A 16,668-nucleotide genomic window follows, 5' to 3' on the forward strand; every position below is an offset into this window, starting at 1 on the left:
TTAAGCGTCTGACTCTTGATTTTGGCTCAGGTCATGATCTCAGTTTGTGAGTTTGAGCCCCATGTCAGGCTCCGAGCTGACAGTGTGGCCTGTTTGGGATTCTCCCTCTTTCCTCTCTCTCTGCGTCTCCCCTGCCTGAGCTTTCTCTCTCTCTCAAAATAAATAAAAACTTTAAATAATCAGGATAATACACTTTTTTCTTTCTTTTTTATTGAAGCATAATTGACCTACAATATTTTTTTTTCAGTACCTTTTGCCCAAGTTTTTACTGGGATCTGGATACCTCTTCGGTACAGTTCTTTTAGAGGAGAAAAGTAAGGAGGCAAAGAGTTTAGCTGTTTGTCTTTCTCCAGTTATCTTTCTATATTTAAAAAGGGAATAACACCCTTTTTAAAAAAAACCTCTTCCTGTCCATCTCCCTTAGAAAAAATAAGGAGAATGGAAAGAAGGGAAAGAAGCATAGCTCTTCCTAGACCTTTTCCTCATTGCTGAGAAGAAACACATTGATTGCTACATATCAGGAATTGTGTCATATTTTATATTTTTTGGAAAATCTTTTCTAGTGTTTAAATTGACTAAATGTGGTTCTTTTTTTAAAAAATTTTTAATGTTTATTTGAGGGAGAGTGAGAGGGAGGGGTAGCACGAGTGAGGGAGGGGCATAGAGAGAGAAGGAGACACAGATTCGGAAGCAGGCTCCAGGCTCCAAACTGGCAGCATAGAGCCTGATGTGGGGCTCAAACGACAAGCCGTGAAGTTATGACCTGAGCCCAAGTTGGATATTTAACTGACTGAGCCATGTGGACACCCCTCAAATGTTCTTTTTAAAGGAAGATAGTGAACTAATACAATGTTTTGTCCTTGTGATTTTTAAGGCTAAAGCAGTAGCTGCAGAATCTAATGCAACCTTCTTCAATATAAGTGCTGCAAGTTTAACTTCAAAATATGTGAGTGTTCTTTTCTCAGTATTGTCATATTTTACGTTGCTGTCTAACTGTAACTAAGTATAAATGGTAATAACATTACACAAAAAATATTTTTGAGTTTTATATCTATTATTTAGATATGATGGACATTAATCACTCTTCACAACAAAGTTAGGCTCTTTTAAAGTTAGAATTGTGCTGTCAAATACTGTTTTAGTTTGCTGGGGCTGTGTAACAAAGTACCATCAACACAACAGAAATTTATTGTCCTATAGTTTTGAAGACTAGAAGTCCAAGATCAGGTATTGGCAGAGTTCTCATTTTGATAAAGTAATTAAAAGTAACTGTTAAATGATACCTCTTTTCTTGGTTATATTTTATTTTCTATGTGGAATTGTGTAAGTGAATTGTTATTAAAGCAGGTGTACCCAACATCATACACATAGTATAATGGAAAACACGGTCTTGGAAGTTAGGAGATAGAGATTCCAACTTAACTGTTGGGTACTGACTGGCCTTAAGAAAACACCACTTTTAGGCCTCAGTTCATTTATAAAAAATTGTGGTAAGCAGGTGATCTCTTAAAGGTCCTTCAGAATATTTGCTCTGTGATTCTAAATATGAGGCCATTCTTTTTTTTTAGTTAAGTTTTTAATTTAAAAAATGATGCCACTTAGAGGATGGAGGAGTTTTTACACTGGATTACCCCAAGCCTCATGACCCTTTTATTAGTTGCTTTTAATGCATCGAATTGTTTTATTAGAACGTTTCAGACCCTGGAGTGTCACAAGGGGTGTTTATAAACCTCCTTGGCTACCTAGAAATACTTTCAAACTTTTTGTCACTGATACTGTGAGAGTTAATTTAAGTTTAGTAGAGCACTTGGCAACTTAACTGGTCTATAAATGTACCCTGCAACCGAGGGCTTAAGAAATATGTACAGTATCTCTTTTCTCCCCTAATGTTCTGTCTCCTCACTAGTTGCACCCCTAATAGTTCTTCCATTCTCAAGTCTTAGGAGTGTAGGGTCAAGCAAAACAGAGATCGATTTCATTTTTTAAAGTATTTACCAGACCAGTCCTAGTTTCAGCACCAAAAAAATAAAAAAGTACTTAGACTGTATTAAGTAATAGTCTTTTTTTTCTCTTTTATAAGGGACAGTTCAGTAACCCTACTCCCCCAATTTCTTAAACCAAATCTTTGGTTGTTGCAAAGAAAGGAAATTAAATTCCTAGATTCTACACTTTCAGTGATGAAATTTAAACAGCTGGAATAATGTTGCATTTTATGTATACTATAGTGTATAATGCCTTGTTTTTAGGTGGGAGAAGGAGAGAAATTGGTGAGAGCTCTTTTTGCTGTGGCTCGAGAACTTCAGCCTTCTATAATTTTTATAGGTAAGAACATGTTTTCTAACTATGTTAGTTGAATATTTATGAAATTCCCCTCTCCAAATCTGAGTGATATGATAAGAAAGATTATTCAGAAGGAAAACGTTTTCAGGAAGTGCAGCGTTAAAGACTAATGAATTGCTTAGGACCCACAATATTAATAACTTAAGTAGTAAACTAGATTAATCTCAGAGGACTCATGTATAGCTTGGCTTTAAATTAAAGTCTTATCCTTTTATTTCCTTTAGATGAAGTTGATAGTCTTTTGTGTGAAAGAAGAGAAGGAGAACATGATGCTAGTAGACGTCTAAAAACTGAATTTCTAATAGAATTTGATGGTGTAAGTATTGATTATGGTATTTTTAAGGTAGCATCTTAGTGTATATATTTTCCAATTAAATGACTCAAGTTAGAAGTACAGATATCTTTATCATATTTTTGTTATCACTTTACCTAAAAGTATTGAAAACTATTTTTGTCTTATAGGTACAATCTGCTGGAGATGACAGAGTGCTTGTAATGGGTGCAACTAACAGGCCACAAGAGCTTGATGAGGCTGTTCTCAGGTATAGGGATTTATGTAGAAACACATATCAGTTACAGGTGTATTTGCTCCTGTGTTCATATCATATGTCTTATTTCCTTCAGTCTCAATTTGAAGACCAATCATTTCCCTTTTGTTATTCATCCTTTGGCCTCTTGTTACCAACTAAAGATTTTGAAGACAGAGGCAACATGATACACGAAAACTAGTTTTCACTTTGGCTGCAGGCAAATTGTTTATTTCTTCTGATTAGGATTAAATTATCTTAAAACCAGAATTGATTCTTACACTTCTTTTACTGGGCTTCCTGAAAAGCCAATAAAAGCAGGATTCATGGAAACTATGCTTTGTGTTCTTGTATGATTGAACAAATTTATTCCCTTCCTACTAGAAAGATGGTTTGACTAAGCATAAAATTCTTGGGCCTCCCTTTCTTTTCCTGATGAATTTATTACATTGCTCCATTGTTTCTAGGATTAAACGTTGCAGTGTAAAAGTCTGAAGCCAGCCTGCTTTTTATTCACATTTATGGATTAGCTTGATTTTTTTTTTTCTCTTTACTGGATGTAATTTTTAACCATTGAAATCTAGTTATTTGAAAAAGATGTTGATCTGTGTTTATTTTTTCTGGGATTTGGTGTTTAAATTGAGAGTTAGGAACCTCTTTTGTTTTAGGAACATTATTTTTAATACTACCTTTAATTGTTTTTTCCTGATATATTATTCTGGTTTTTTTCTTTCACACAATTTATGCATTGTTTTGCATCTTTTTGTCTTCCATACCTTTAATATCTTTTCTAATCCTTCTTAACTCTTAGGTCTTTTTGTTTGTTTGTTTGTCTTCTTGTTTGTTGTCCTTATTTCTTACTGGGTTTCTGTCCAATCTTCTTGTGCTACTACTCTTGTAATCTCTGTGTCTTTGGTGGTTTTCTTCTTTCTTTTCATTGCTTTCCGGATCTCTGCATTCCCATTTTTCATCTTCTGTTGTCTTAATTCCTTGAGCTTTTGTATATCATTGCCCTGAGACTTTATAGCTCATTGAGCTCTTGTTTCATAAAAGATTTTTTTTATTAAATAATTTTATTTCACAGAAATATATTTGGTCACAAATTTAATTTGCTCTATGACAATATCTTATTGTGTATATTCTCTATATTTATTATAATTGTTTCCCTTTTTTTAGCACTTAAAAGAATAGCCATGTGCTTTTGCCTGTTTTGCTTACTATTTTTATTTCAATAAAGGGGAGTTTTCTTGGAAAACCTAGTTGTGGAGTCATACTATAGGAGAATGGCTATGGAGCAAGTATCTTGAGTTGTCGTCTGAATAGACTGGATTAGCAGGCAGTCTCCCTGAGTCACAGTCAAACCATACCTGATAAAGATTAGTCAATGCAAGACAGTTTGTGATCTTGCCGGACTGATTGATGTCTTCTTACAAAGATGATGTGTCTTCGAGTTTCTCTCTTCAGCCTTACCTGGCTTGCAATTCCCCTGCTCCTGCCTAACTAGGTTTCACAAGATTTGCAGAGTGGTTCTTCACATGCTTATTTATATTATGGGGGTTGGCTTTATGCCTCCTCAGATTGTGCTCTGTTTCCTTTGGAAAACTCTGTGCTCAGATAGCTGTGTCTGGAATCTATAGCAGCAGATCCTGTGTGTATCCTCTTTTGCCACTATAATTTTCAGTGCCCTAGGCAGCCCTTCTTTCTACACTTTAGTTGTGTAAATGTTACCTAGTTTGTTGATAATGAAGTTTGCATTTCTGTTTCTGTGGTCCTTTTTGATTTTAGTTGTTTTCCGTTTCAAGAAGACAGCGGAGATCTCTTTATTCTGCTTCTCATACCAAATTTTTTGTTTTAATAGCATTATTGCTATTAAAACCATATAGGAACATGACAATATTGAATTAAGGATTTTTAAACATTATCTAGAGAGTTTTAAAGAGTAACTCACGGGGCACCTAGCTGGCTCAGTCGTGTGACTCTTTATCTTGGGGTTATGAGTTCAAGACTCATGTTGGGTGTAGAGGTTATGTAAAAATAAAGTCTTAAATAACTTTATACTTTAATGACTACTAAAATGCATTCAGATACCTTGACTATTCTACTTAAAACCTTATTCTTGTCATTTGCTACTTGAACAGAGTTACCTGTAAATTCAAAACTATGTTTCTGAAGTTGTTCCAATCCTTTTTTTTAGGCGTTTCATCAAACGGGTATATGTGTCTTTACCAAATGAAGAGGTATGTGTCTATTTTTGAATTTTTTTTTTAACACAGAAACCAGGACTACCATCTTGACAATAGTGATCTTCCAATTATTGGTACAGCCAGGTTGGAAAACAATTTGGCAGTTTCTTAAAAAGATAAATGTAAACTTGCCATAAGACCCGATAAGTCCATTCCTAAGAATTTTCCCAAGACAGGTGAAAACATATGTCTACACAAAGACATGTAAAAGAATTTTTATAGCACCATTATAAATAATAGCCAAGAACTGTAAGGAGTCTAAAACGTTCATATATTAGACAATGGATAAGCAAATATGGTTTATACATTTAGTGGAATACTGTTTAGCAAATAAAAGGGTTGAGATACTTACATATGCTGTAATATGGAAAAACCTCAAAAACATACTAAGTGAAAGACACCAGATGTAAATGATAATCTATCATGTGATTCCATTTGTATGAAATGTCCAGAAAAGGGAAATTCCTAGAAACAAAGGAAATTGTGGTTTGCAAAGGCTAGAGATGGGAGTGGGGACTAACTGCAAATAGGCATGATTACACTTTTTGGGGTGATAGAAATATTCTAAAAGTGGATTTTGGTGATGGTTGCAAAACTGTATATTTATTAAAAATCATTGAATGTTTCACTTACAATGGGGAGAATAGTGTTATATGAATTCATACCTCATATAAAGTGTTTTTTTAAAAATCGTGGTTGTCTAGCTCAGACCCTTAACATCCTTATTAATAGCAGCGGCTAATTCGTAGTGCCTTATTTGGATTATCTTTAAGTCTCTCAAGAACTCGCAAAAAATGGTAGTTTTAACTCTAATTTACAGACATGAGTGAAGCTCTAAGAATTAGAGTGATTCGTGTGTGATCATTCAGCTCATAAATAAGAGTCAGGATTTGGATCAAATTTTCGGATATTTCATTAAGCTAATTCTTCAGACTGATAATTTTTTAATATTTCTTCTCAGACACGACTACTTTTACTTAAAAATCTATTATGTAAACAAGGAAGCCCATTGACCCAAAAAGAACTAGCACAACTTGCTAGGTGAGTAATTTGATTTGGTTTATCTTAAAACTTTTTTTTTTTTTTTAAGAATTCTTCTTCTTTTTTGTTTAAAGTAAATTCAAGTATGAAATGAGTAATTTTTTTTCAGAAAACTGCTTGTCTTATTCTCTGCGTCCTTTATGTTTTTTTATCTCTCATTGTTACCTAAATTTAAATTTCTAGATCCTCTACAAGACATGACCTAAATATCTGATGGCAGTACATGCTTTTTATAAACTTATTAAAACTTACAAGTGGTATTAAAATAGTTTAAAAATTTTAAGACTCTTATCTCTGCCCACACCAACACAAATATTTTCATATAAATTTGTACTTTATGTTGCACATCATTTTTTTAAGTTTCACATCTTCATTTATAAGTGGTGTACTTAAGTAGAAACTTAATATAGGAGATGCACTTTTTGAATTTTAGTCACTGAAAAATCTCACAAAGTAATTTTGAAGTATGTGAATAGCTAGTAATTTTAGTAAACACTCTGAGTCCCAGGATACCTATGAAGAAAGAATGAATTCAATACTTGGAAATATTGAGGTTGTTCTTTGTAATTTCAGTAAAGAATTCAACTAATAATGTTTGATCTCTATAGTTATTTAACATAGTATATGATAAGCAAATGCTTTCTTTTCCTGTTTTATTTTCTTCTTCCTCTTTGCCCTCCCTAGTTCTTAGTTCCCTTTGATAATCTCTTGGCTGCCCAGGACTCTGCACTGTGGCATCCCATTCAGGTGTGCCTCTTTTTGCCAATGTCTTCTACCCCAGACCCTTCCTTCGCCCTGTCTGTCCTGTATTTAAAGAAATGTACCTTGGCCACCTGACTGGCTCTGTCAGTAGAGCATGCAGCTCTTGATCTCAGGGTTCTGAGTTCAGGCCCCACATTAAGTGCAGAGCTTACTTGAAAAAATTTAAAAAAATTTTAATAAAAAAAAAAAAGGAATCTACCTTGACTGGCAGTGTTCTTTGTCAAAATAAAGAAACATTAACTTCATTAACTTACAGAGCACTAATTAATGGTTATGTGTCAGTTGGCCAGCAATGGCTTATGGCTGTTGTATTTACAATGTAATGGAGCTTCCTGGAGATATGCCTTAATCTAAAGGAATGGTTCTTATGATGAAAATTTGTGACATTCATTCTAAGGAGCCTACCTGCCATAGATGGTTTTGTTTGTTTTCAGCAAGTGGACCTTCCTGTGCCCTAAAATCAAAGTGCGTAGCTGTCTGCTTGATGACAGAGGCAAACTAGATTTTACCCTCTTTCTACACAGAGGAGTTTAAATCTGCAAAGATGAAAATAATTTGCTCTTTCTTCCTTTCCATTCTCAGAATGACTGATGGATATTCAGGAAGTGATCTAACAGCCTTGGCAAAAGATGCAGCACTGGGTCCTATCCGAGGTATGTGTACAGAGCTTGAAACATTTAGACCTAATTACTAGACCACTTTCAAAGTTTAAGAAACCCTATTGAGAAGTGTTTTTTTGTTTATTTGTTTTTAGGTAGTAGTAGGAGATCATTGAAGCTGCTGGAAAACTTGAAACAAAGTAGTTTCTTTTTCTTTTTAAATTTTTAATGTTTATTCTTTAGAGAGAGAGAGAAGGAGACAGAGCATGAGGGTGGAGGGGCAGAGAGAGAGGGAGTCACAGTGTCCGAAGCAGGTTCCAGGCTCTGAGCTGTCAGCACAGAGCTCAGGATGAACCGCGAGATCATGACCCAAGTCGAAGCTGGACACTTAATCAACCGAGCCATCTAGGCATCCTGGTATGAAGTAGTTTCTAGACTGAATGTAAAGGGCCTGGTAAATATTTTAGGCTTGTGGGGCCGCATATGCTCTTCATTGCATATTCTTTTGTGTTATTGTTTGTTTTTAAAAAAAAAACCAAAAATGTGAAACCATTCTTAACTCACAGACCATACAGAGACGTCCATGGGTCAGTAGACTGTGACCTCTATTATAAACAACAGGTTTCAGTTTTTTATTTTAATTAAAAAATTTTTATTATTGAAATATAGTTAACATACAAGATTATATTTATTTCAGTACACATAGTGATTAGCTCTGTACATTAAACAATATTCACCTTGATAAATTACCATCTGTCATATGTTTCACTTTTTTTTTTTTTTTTTTTTTTTAGTTTTTTTTTTTTTTTTTTTTTTTTTTGTTTAGTGTGTTTTTTTTTTTTTCATGGAGGGAGACACAGAATCCGAAGTAGGCTCCAGGCTCTGGGGTGTCAGCACAGAGCCCACTACGGAGCTGGAACTCATGAACTATGAGATCATNCATACAAGATTATATTTATTTCAGTACACATAGTGATTAGCTCTGTACATTAAACAATATTCACCTTGATAAATTACCATCTGTCATATGTTTCAACTTTTTTTTTTTTTTTTTTTTTTAAGTTTTTTAATGTTTATTTTATTTTTGGGAGAGTGTGAGCTGGGGAAGGGCATGGAGGGAGACACAGAATCCGAAGTAGGCTCCAGGCTCTGGGGTGTCAGCACAGAGCCCACTACGGAGCTGGAACTCATGAACTATGAGATCATGACCTGAGGTGAAGTCAGACGCTTAACCGACTGAGCCACCCAGCCACCTCTGTTTCCCTTCGTGATAGTAGGTAGCCAGCAGAAAACATAAAGGAAAAGAAAATATTTTTAAGAAGCAGAAAAGAAAAATAAAGGGAAAATGTTCTTACTTGCTTTTGGGCTTTTTTCAACTTCGATACTCTGATATCACTTGAAATTAAAGTATCTAAGAGAAGTTTTTACTTGTATTATTATATCTTTTGAGGAATTGCTTTGTGTTGATTCATGGTTATTTGTTGATTCTGAAAATACCATTCTGATACCACTTTAGACTAGATATTCTCAGCTGCTTTTCCACAGGCAGCATGGGCAGTGGATGGGTGAGGCTCTTAACTATGCACTCAGATTGCTGGCTGTGGTGATAAAATAGAACATGGAACATGCAGCTTCTAGAACACATCTTGTGCAATAAGACAGTGTACTGACTCAGAATTGCTGCTTTGGAGAAAAATAAGTATAACCTTGAAAATGTATTTTGAGATTCTGGGCAAAGCATTCTAGTCAAACAAACTCTTGCTGCTAGAGGCATAAAATCTTGTTCAGATAGTGGACTCAAACAGTAGCTAATATATAAACCATTTGTATTTTTTCAGAATATTTTAGCTATTATTTTGAAGCAGACAAAAGCTGTTGGCTTAAAAAAAAATAACCTAGAGCCTTTGTAAAGAACAAGTTGAATCTTTTAAGTTCCCTCTCAGATTTGTAAAATTTATGAATCTTAGGCAATATGCAAAGAAATTGAATGCCTCTCAGTTACTAAGAAGGAATATTATTCTAAGCATTTATAAATTGTGCTTAATATTGTGTGTCTTTTAATATAAATACTTTATATCAAGCATGTACTTTTAGACCATTGTACTTGGTTTTGCTTTTCAGCAATTTAAACTTAGAAATCTTTTATTTTAAGTGGCTGTCTTATATTTTACAGAACTGAAACCAGAACAAGTAAAGAATATGTCTGCCAGCGAGGTATACTGTTTTATAATTATCTTTTCTTTGCTCTGATTCTCTATATTGTAAGACTCCTCTTTTATGTGGATTTTTGTCTCTGATTTGTTTAGAAGCTAGAAGAAGTTATCTTTGCTTCATTTCAAAATACAGAGACATATCAAATTACAGTCTCTTACAGTGTTCTTTGGTAATGGACAAAAAACATTGTACATAGTCATTAAGTCATTTTCTGTCAAATCATGTTATGTAACTACTAAACAGAAGAAAATCATGGAAAACTTGAGGATTTTACCCTTTCTAACAAGTTAATTCCTTGGTATTCTATTAGTTTTTCAGTGTTTGTTTTCCTCTTTATAAAAGCAATACCATTGTAATGTAATTCATTACCTTTTGTTAATGTGGTAGGCCCTCTTATGAGGTTTCTTTTGAAAAAGATTGCCTGGAAAGTATAAAGTTGGATATGCAGAATGATCATAATAACTATGTAAGCAAACTTTTAAAATCAGTCTTTTTTTTTTCTTTTTCTTTTTTTTTTTTTTTTTTAAATATTCTTATTTATTTCTAGGAGAGAGAGAGAGACAGCGTGAGCAGGGGAGGGTCAGAGAGAGAGGGAGTCACAGACCGAAACAGGCTCCAGGCTCTGAGCTGGCAGTCAGCACAGAGCCCGACGTGGGGCTCGAACCCACGAACCGCGAGATCATGACCCAAGCGAAAGTCGGACGCCCAACCGACCAAGCCACCCAGGCGCCCCTTAAAATCAGTCTTAAATTATATTTGTAACTTACATGTCAGATATTTTTTACTGCCCAAGTTTCACTAGCTATTAAAGGGACAGTGAGCTGTTAACATAGAGTGAAAGTATTGAGAACATTTTGGCAGTCTTTTTTCTCTAAGCTTCCAAGTAAACTTAGTTGTTTTCAGTATCTTGTGCATGGTAGTTAATCAACTACATTACTAAGAATGCCTTCATACTTATTGTACCACCACTCCATTTATTTTATTAAATTTATTTTTATTAAAACAATTTTTTTTAACATTTATTTTTGAGAGAGACAGAGCACAAGCGGGGGAGGGGCAGAGAGAGAGGGAGATACAGAATCTGAAGCAGGCTCCAGGCTATGAGCTGTCAGGACAGATGCAGGGCTTGAACTCACAAACTGTGAGATCATGACCTGATTCGAAGTCAGACGCTTAACCCTACTGAGTCACCCAGGCGCCCCCACTATTCCATTTTAAAAGTCTTGTTTGTCTAAAGTGTGTTTGATATGAATGAAGCTGAGGAATAGAGAATTCCACATACCTTCTTTGGTATCTAGCTTAAAAATTCACATTTATTTACTTTTAAATGTTTTATTTTTTTTATTTTTTTATTTTTAGAGAGAGTATGCACAGAGGAGGGGCAGAGAGGGAGACAGAGGATCTTAAGCAGATTCTGTACTGTCATTGCAAAGCCCAGCACAGGGCTTGATCTCACTAACCAAGAGATCATGACCTGAACAGAAACCAAGAGACAGCCCCTTAACTGACTGAGCCATCCAGGCACCCCTTAAATATTCACATTTAAAGTGTGAGTCCCAAGTCCCTTTTATCTGATTTATAATTTTAATTCCACATATCTTAATTCTTTTTTATATGTAAGTACTATATAATTTGTGTTCCCAAAGTGTCATGTGGATTTTTAAAAATAGTTTTAGGTATAATTTATTAACAACATCCCACAAACATATTACTTTTTTAATGATAATATAGCTTAAACCTGATAGTATGTGACTGCTTAGGGAAGAGAAATTCTTACGAATCCCTTTTTTTTTTTTTTTTTGTTTGAGAGAGAGAGAGAGAATGCAGGTGTGAGAGAGGGGCAGAGGGAGAGAAAGAGAGACTCTTAAGCAGGCTCCATGCTCAGTATGGAGTCCATGCAGTTCTTGATCCCACAACCCTGAGATCATGACCTGAGTTGAAATTGGGAGTCGGACATTCAACTGACTAAACCATCCAGGCACCCTGGTCCATTTTTCGCCCTCAACTCTGTCCATTATTATTTGATGAGAAAAGAGACCTGTTTTCTACTGATAGTAGCTCTAACCTTTGTCTATATCTTACCCATTCCATGTATGCATATGAGAACATAGAGCAACATTTTTATGCACTGAACAAAGTCATCTATAGTTCCTGTTTTATTTGAAGAATAAAGAATTTTTGAGTCTATTTTCTTTTTTAGTAACTCATGACTATTTTTTTTAAGTTTATTTATTTTGAGAGAGAGAAAGAGAGTGTGCACACAAGCAGGGAAGGGGCAAAGAGGGAAAGAGAGAATCCCAAGTAGGCTCTGTGCTGTCAGTGCAGAGCCTGACCCAGGGCCTCATCTCGCAAACTGTGAGATTATGACCTGAGCCGAAATTAAGAGTTGGATGCTTGACTGACTTAGCCACCAGGTGCCCCAGTAACTCATGACTTTATTTTTTTTTTTTTATTTTTTATTTTTTTTTAAATTTATTTCTAGGAGATAGAGAGAGACAGCGTGAGCAGGGGAGGGTCAGAGAGAGAGGGAGTCACAGACTGAAACAGGCTCCAGGCTCTGAGCTGGCAGTCAGCACAGAGCCCGACGCGGGGCTCGAACCCACGAACCGCGAGATCATGACCTAAGCGAAAGTCGGACGCTTAACCGACTAAGCCACCCAGGCGCCCCAATAACTCATGACTTTAAAACAAGATAGATCTGAGGGACCTCCATAGCGTTCTCCAGAGTAGCTGTACCACTTTAGGTGTCTGTTGCCATATATCAAATTGCCCAGAAACTTAGCTTAAAGTGACATGCATTTATTACCTCACATATTCATGGAGTTGGGAATGTGGGTACAGCGTAACTGAGTTCTCCACTTCAAGCTCTCTCAGAGCATTGCAATCAAGGTATTGGCTCAGGGTTGCTTACAGAACTGTAACGAAGATGCTAGCTAGGGCTGTAGTCATTATCAGGCTTAGTTGCGGCAGACCTGCTTCCAAGCTCACTCACGTGCTTCTTTGACAGATTCACTTCTTCATGCGGTGTTGAGGTGAGAGCCTCAGTTTTCTTTGGCCGTTTGCTGAAGGCCACCTTCAGTTCTTTGCCAAATAGGCTTCTCTCCAGTATAGCAATTGCTTCATCAAAGCAAGCAAGCAAAGCCAGGAAGATGAGAAAGTGTCAGGAGGATGGAGGTCAGAGTCTTTATAACTTAATCCTGAAAGTGATATTCCATCACTTTTGCGGTATTCTGTTCTTAATGTCTAGTTAAGGGGAAGGCATTACAGAAGGGCATCTTTAACAAGAGGCAGGAATCATTCCAAGACATGTCAGAAGATGCCCACCATTTCTGTAAATCAGTTATAACTTTTTTTCTTAACGTTTAAAGGTTTACATTTGGCCAGGAAATAAGCTTTTTACATTAAAATGTGCTGCCTCGGGGCACCTGGGTGGCTTAGTCAGTTAAGCGTCCGACTTTTGCTTAGGTCATGATCTCGTGGTTCGTGGGTTCGAGCCCCGCGTCGGGCTCTGTGCTGACTGCCAGCTCAGAGCCTGGAGCCTGTTTCAGTCTGTGACTCCCTCTCTCTCTGACCCTCCCCTGTTCACACTGTCTCTCTCTCTCTCCTAGAAATAAATAAAACATTAAAAAAAAAATTAAAAAAAAAAAATAAAATGTGCTGCCTCAACCTTACTTCAGAGCTTTTAGAAGCATTCTTGAATTCTGGGAACAAGGCACATACTGAATTTGCCTATCCTAAGATCTGGAATCAGCAACTCTACAGGAACCTTGCTTCATTTTTTTCTTTTTAAGATTTTATTTGTAAGTAATCTCTTCATCCAGTGTGGGGCTCGAATTCACAACTCTGAGTTCAAGCATCACAGGCTCCACCAACCAAGCCCGCCAGGTGCCTCAAAAACCCTGGTTCATTTTAATGGAGAATAATGTTAAGACTCTGGGTTTAGAAACTCATACTACATTGTTGTTGTTGTTTTTAATTTTTTTTTTTACGTTTATTCAATTTTGAGAACAGAGAGTGCAGGCATAGGAGAGGCATAGAGAGAGGGAGACACAGCATCCGAAGCAGGCTCCAGACTCTGAGCTGTCAGCACAGAGAACAAGGTGGGGCTCAAACCCACCTCAACCGAAGTTTAACACTTAACCAACTGAGCCACCCAGGCACCCCCTTACTAAATTGTTTTTTATTAGTACTGGTGTTAAATTAGCCTTCTCCAATGGCAAGAGCCTGAAAATACACATATTTTTAAAATATCATGAATTTATTCTCATGGAGTACATTTATTCCAGTATTACAGCATAACATCTACTTGAATTTTAATCCCATACCTAAAAATATAATTTTATACACTATTTTAAAAATATGTATGAACCTTATTTCAGTTTTTTTTCATGTTTATTCATTTTTGAGAGAGAGACACAGAGTGTGGGAGGGTCAGAGAGAGAGGGAGACACAGAATCTGAAGCAGACTCTGAGCTGTCAGCACAGAGCACAAGGTGGAACTCAAACCCACAAACGGTGAGATCAGACCTGAGTCGAAGTTGGACACCCAACTGACTGAGCCACCCAGGCACCCCATATGAACCTTATTTTAAACTAAACATTAGAGGGATGCCTGGGTGGCTTAGTCGGTTAAGCGTCCGACTTTCGCTTAGGTCATGATCTCACGGTTCGTGGGTTCGAGCCCCACATCGGGCTCTGTGCTGACTGCCAGCTCAGAGCCTGGAGCCTGTTTCAGTCTGTGACTCCCTCTCTCTCTGACCCTCCCCTGCTCACGCTGTCTCTCTCTCTCTCCCCTAGAAATAAATAAAACATTAAAAAAAAAATTAAAAAAAAAATAAAGTAAACATTAGAGAAGAACACTGAAATTAAAAATGAAACAACTCAATGAATTGTAAGAAATAACACTACGGTTCCATTTGTGACCTTGTTAAAAGTTTTGGTTCTACTGTATACTTTTATCCAGTTTACTTATTTTTTAATCTAATGGTTTTAGTATTAATTACTTGATAGACTTTTAGCTGTTAGTTTTAGACTTATGAGTTAATATACATAAAATGCTTAAAGCAGTTTGGCACTTACATAGTGTCCTGGTATCCATAGTGGCCATACATACTATGGAGACTTAGTGTAATGTGTGGATACTGTGGATCCACATGTAAGTGTCCATGGGTTTAAAAATACATAAATACTCAATAATAACATTTTGAAAACTTTTCTTTAACATTTATTTTTGAAAGAGAGAGAGACAGAGTGGAGGAGGGGCAGAGAGAAAGAGGGAGACAGAGAATCTGAAGCAGGCTCCATACTCTGAGCTGTCAGCACAGAGCCTGACACAGGGCTCAAACTCACGAACTGAAAAATCATAATCCAAGCCAAAGTCGGACCTCTAACTGACTGAGCCACCCAGGCACCCCTTATAATGGCATTTTGGTATAGAAATTAAGGATAAAATCTATTTTTATCAGTCACATTTATGAGATGAGATAAAAACAAGTAATTTGGTTTCTAAAATTGTATACTAGAATTTTGTCATTTTTTAAAGTTTTATTTATTTTTTTAAAGTTTATTCATTGATTTTGAGAGAGAGTGAGGGCACACAAGTGAGCATGATCAGGGGAGGGATAGAGACAGAGGGGGAGAGAGAATCCCAGCAGACTTTGTTTGTACTGTCAGCGCAGAGCCCGACACGGCTTGATTTCACAAACCAGGAGATCATGACCTGAGTTGAAATCAAGAGTCAGACGCTTAATCAACTGAGTCATCCAGGTGCCCTGAGTACACTAGAATTTTATTTAGCCATTATTCAGTACAACTTTAATAACTAAGTGTATTGTCAGGTACTTGTATGTATACACACTTAGGTGAGATGAACTCAATTTGATTTTTATAGTTTAAAAGAATAAGAACTCAATTGTACTGGAATTCTGTGTTTTTAAAAGTTAATGCTAAAAATTTTTGGCTATAAATTCAGGGTATAATGTACTTTGTTTTTAAAACACACAGTTCATACCAGCTTAACTTTATTATTTTTTGAGAAGACATCTTTGTTATTTATTTTTCTCTTTTTCAAGTTAGCTACCAGTTGCTTTTTCCTATATACATTTGTCTCTTACTTAAAAATATCTTATATAAATTTCATATATATGTACACCATACTTTACAGTTTAATTAGAATTTCATCAAAACCTTTAAAACCTCAATTTCTATAACAAATTATATTCAGGAATATCATAGGTAATATATTCATCATCCTTCCACACTTTGGACTTTAGGAAGACCCAGTATGTTTTTATAGCTAAATAAGAAAACATGTAGGGCTCATATAATGATTAAGTGGTTAACAGTATATATCCTTTATTTTTTGACTAAGATTAGGTTACAAGTTACAAATGTGGGTGATTTTCCCAATCTGTGGGTAGCAAGATATCAGAGAGGGTGTGAAGTATTTAGGTTGGGTTTTAGAAGAGTAATAAAAAGAATATATATAAGTATCAGTTGACATATTGTCTCAGATTCTCCTTTAACTTCTTTTTGGGCAAAATACACATGTATATGCTAGTGACAACTTTTAAAATGGATCACTTTGTGCCAAACTCCTTTTGGGTTTTAAAAATCTTTAAGTAGATACAGATACATGTTAACTCAGCATGTTTTGTTCTACATTCTCATAGCCAATTGGTCAGAAACGGAAACAAGAAATGTTGTAAAAGCAGTATTTCCTTAAAAGTCTCATGTGCTTCTTGTTTACTCTTTTCCTTTTTGATAAACCTATTGTGATTTTAGTTAGAGTATGCTTGTAATCAGTGAAACTTGAGAATTCTGAATGGTGGGATAGTGATTCTTTTTTCTGCCTGTCTATATTTTGTCAAATTTTGTATAATGAGTGTCTTCTGTGTTTTTTTAATGCTTTTTTTTTTTTTTTTTTTTTTAGAGACAGACAGA

At 35.8% G+C, this 16,668-nt stretch overlaps 1 protein-coding gene across 4 annotated transcripts in view; it reads left to right on the forward strand.

The window, feature by feature from the left end:
• Positions 1-16,668, forward strand: part of SPAST (spastin) — a 57,717-nt gene that overhangs the window by 39,227 nt on the left and 1,822 nt on the right. For all 4 annotated transcript variants that reach the window (XM_039250301.1, XM_039250303.1, XM_039250302.1 and 1 more), the window contains 8 exons: positions 875-946; positions 2,247-2,322; positions 2,565-2,656; positions 2,803-2,882; positions 5,062-5,104; positions 6,072-6,151; positions 7,496-7,566; positions 9,686-9,726. In XM_039250301.1, coding sequence (XP_039106232.1) covers positions 875-946; positions 2,247-2,322; positions 2,565-2,656; positions 2,803-2,882; positions 5,062-5,104; positions 6,072-6,151; positions 7,496-7,566; positions 9,686-9,726 — 555 coding nt within the window. The remainder of the gene's footprint in view (positions 1-874; positions 947-2,246; positions 2,323-2,564; positions 2,657-2,802; positions 2,883-5,061; positions 5,105-6,071; positions 6,152-7,495; positions 7,567-9,685; positions 9,727-16,668) is intronic.

Source organism: Hyaena hyaena, unplaced genomic scaffold (genome assembly GCF_003009895.1).
Source record: "Hyaena hyaena isolate Hyena2069 unplaced genomic scaffold, ASM300989v1 scaffold_362, whole genome shotgun sequence".
Classification (NCBI taxonomy): Eukaryota; Metazoa; Chordata; class Mammalia; order Carnivora; family Hyaenidae; genus Hyaena; species Hyaena hyaena.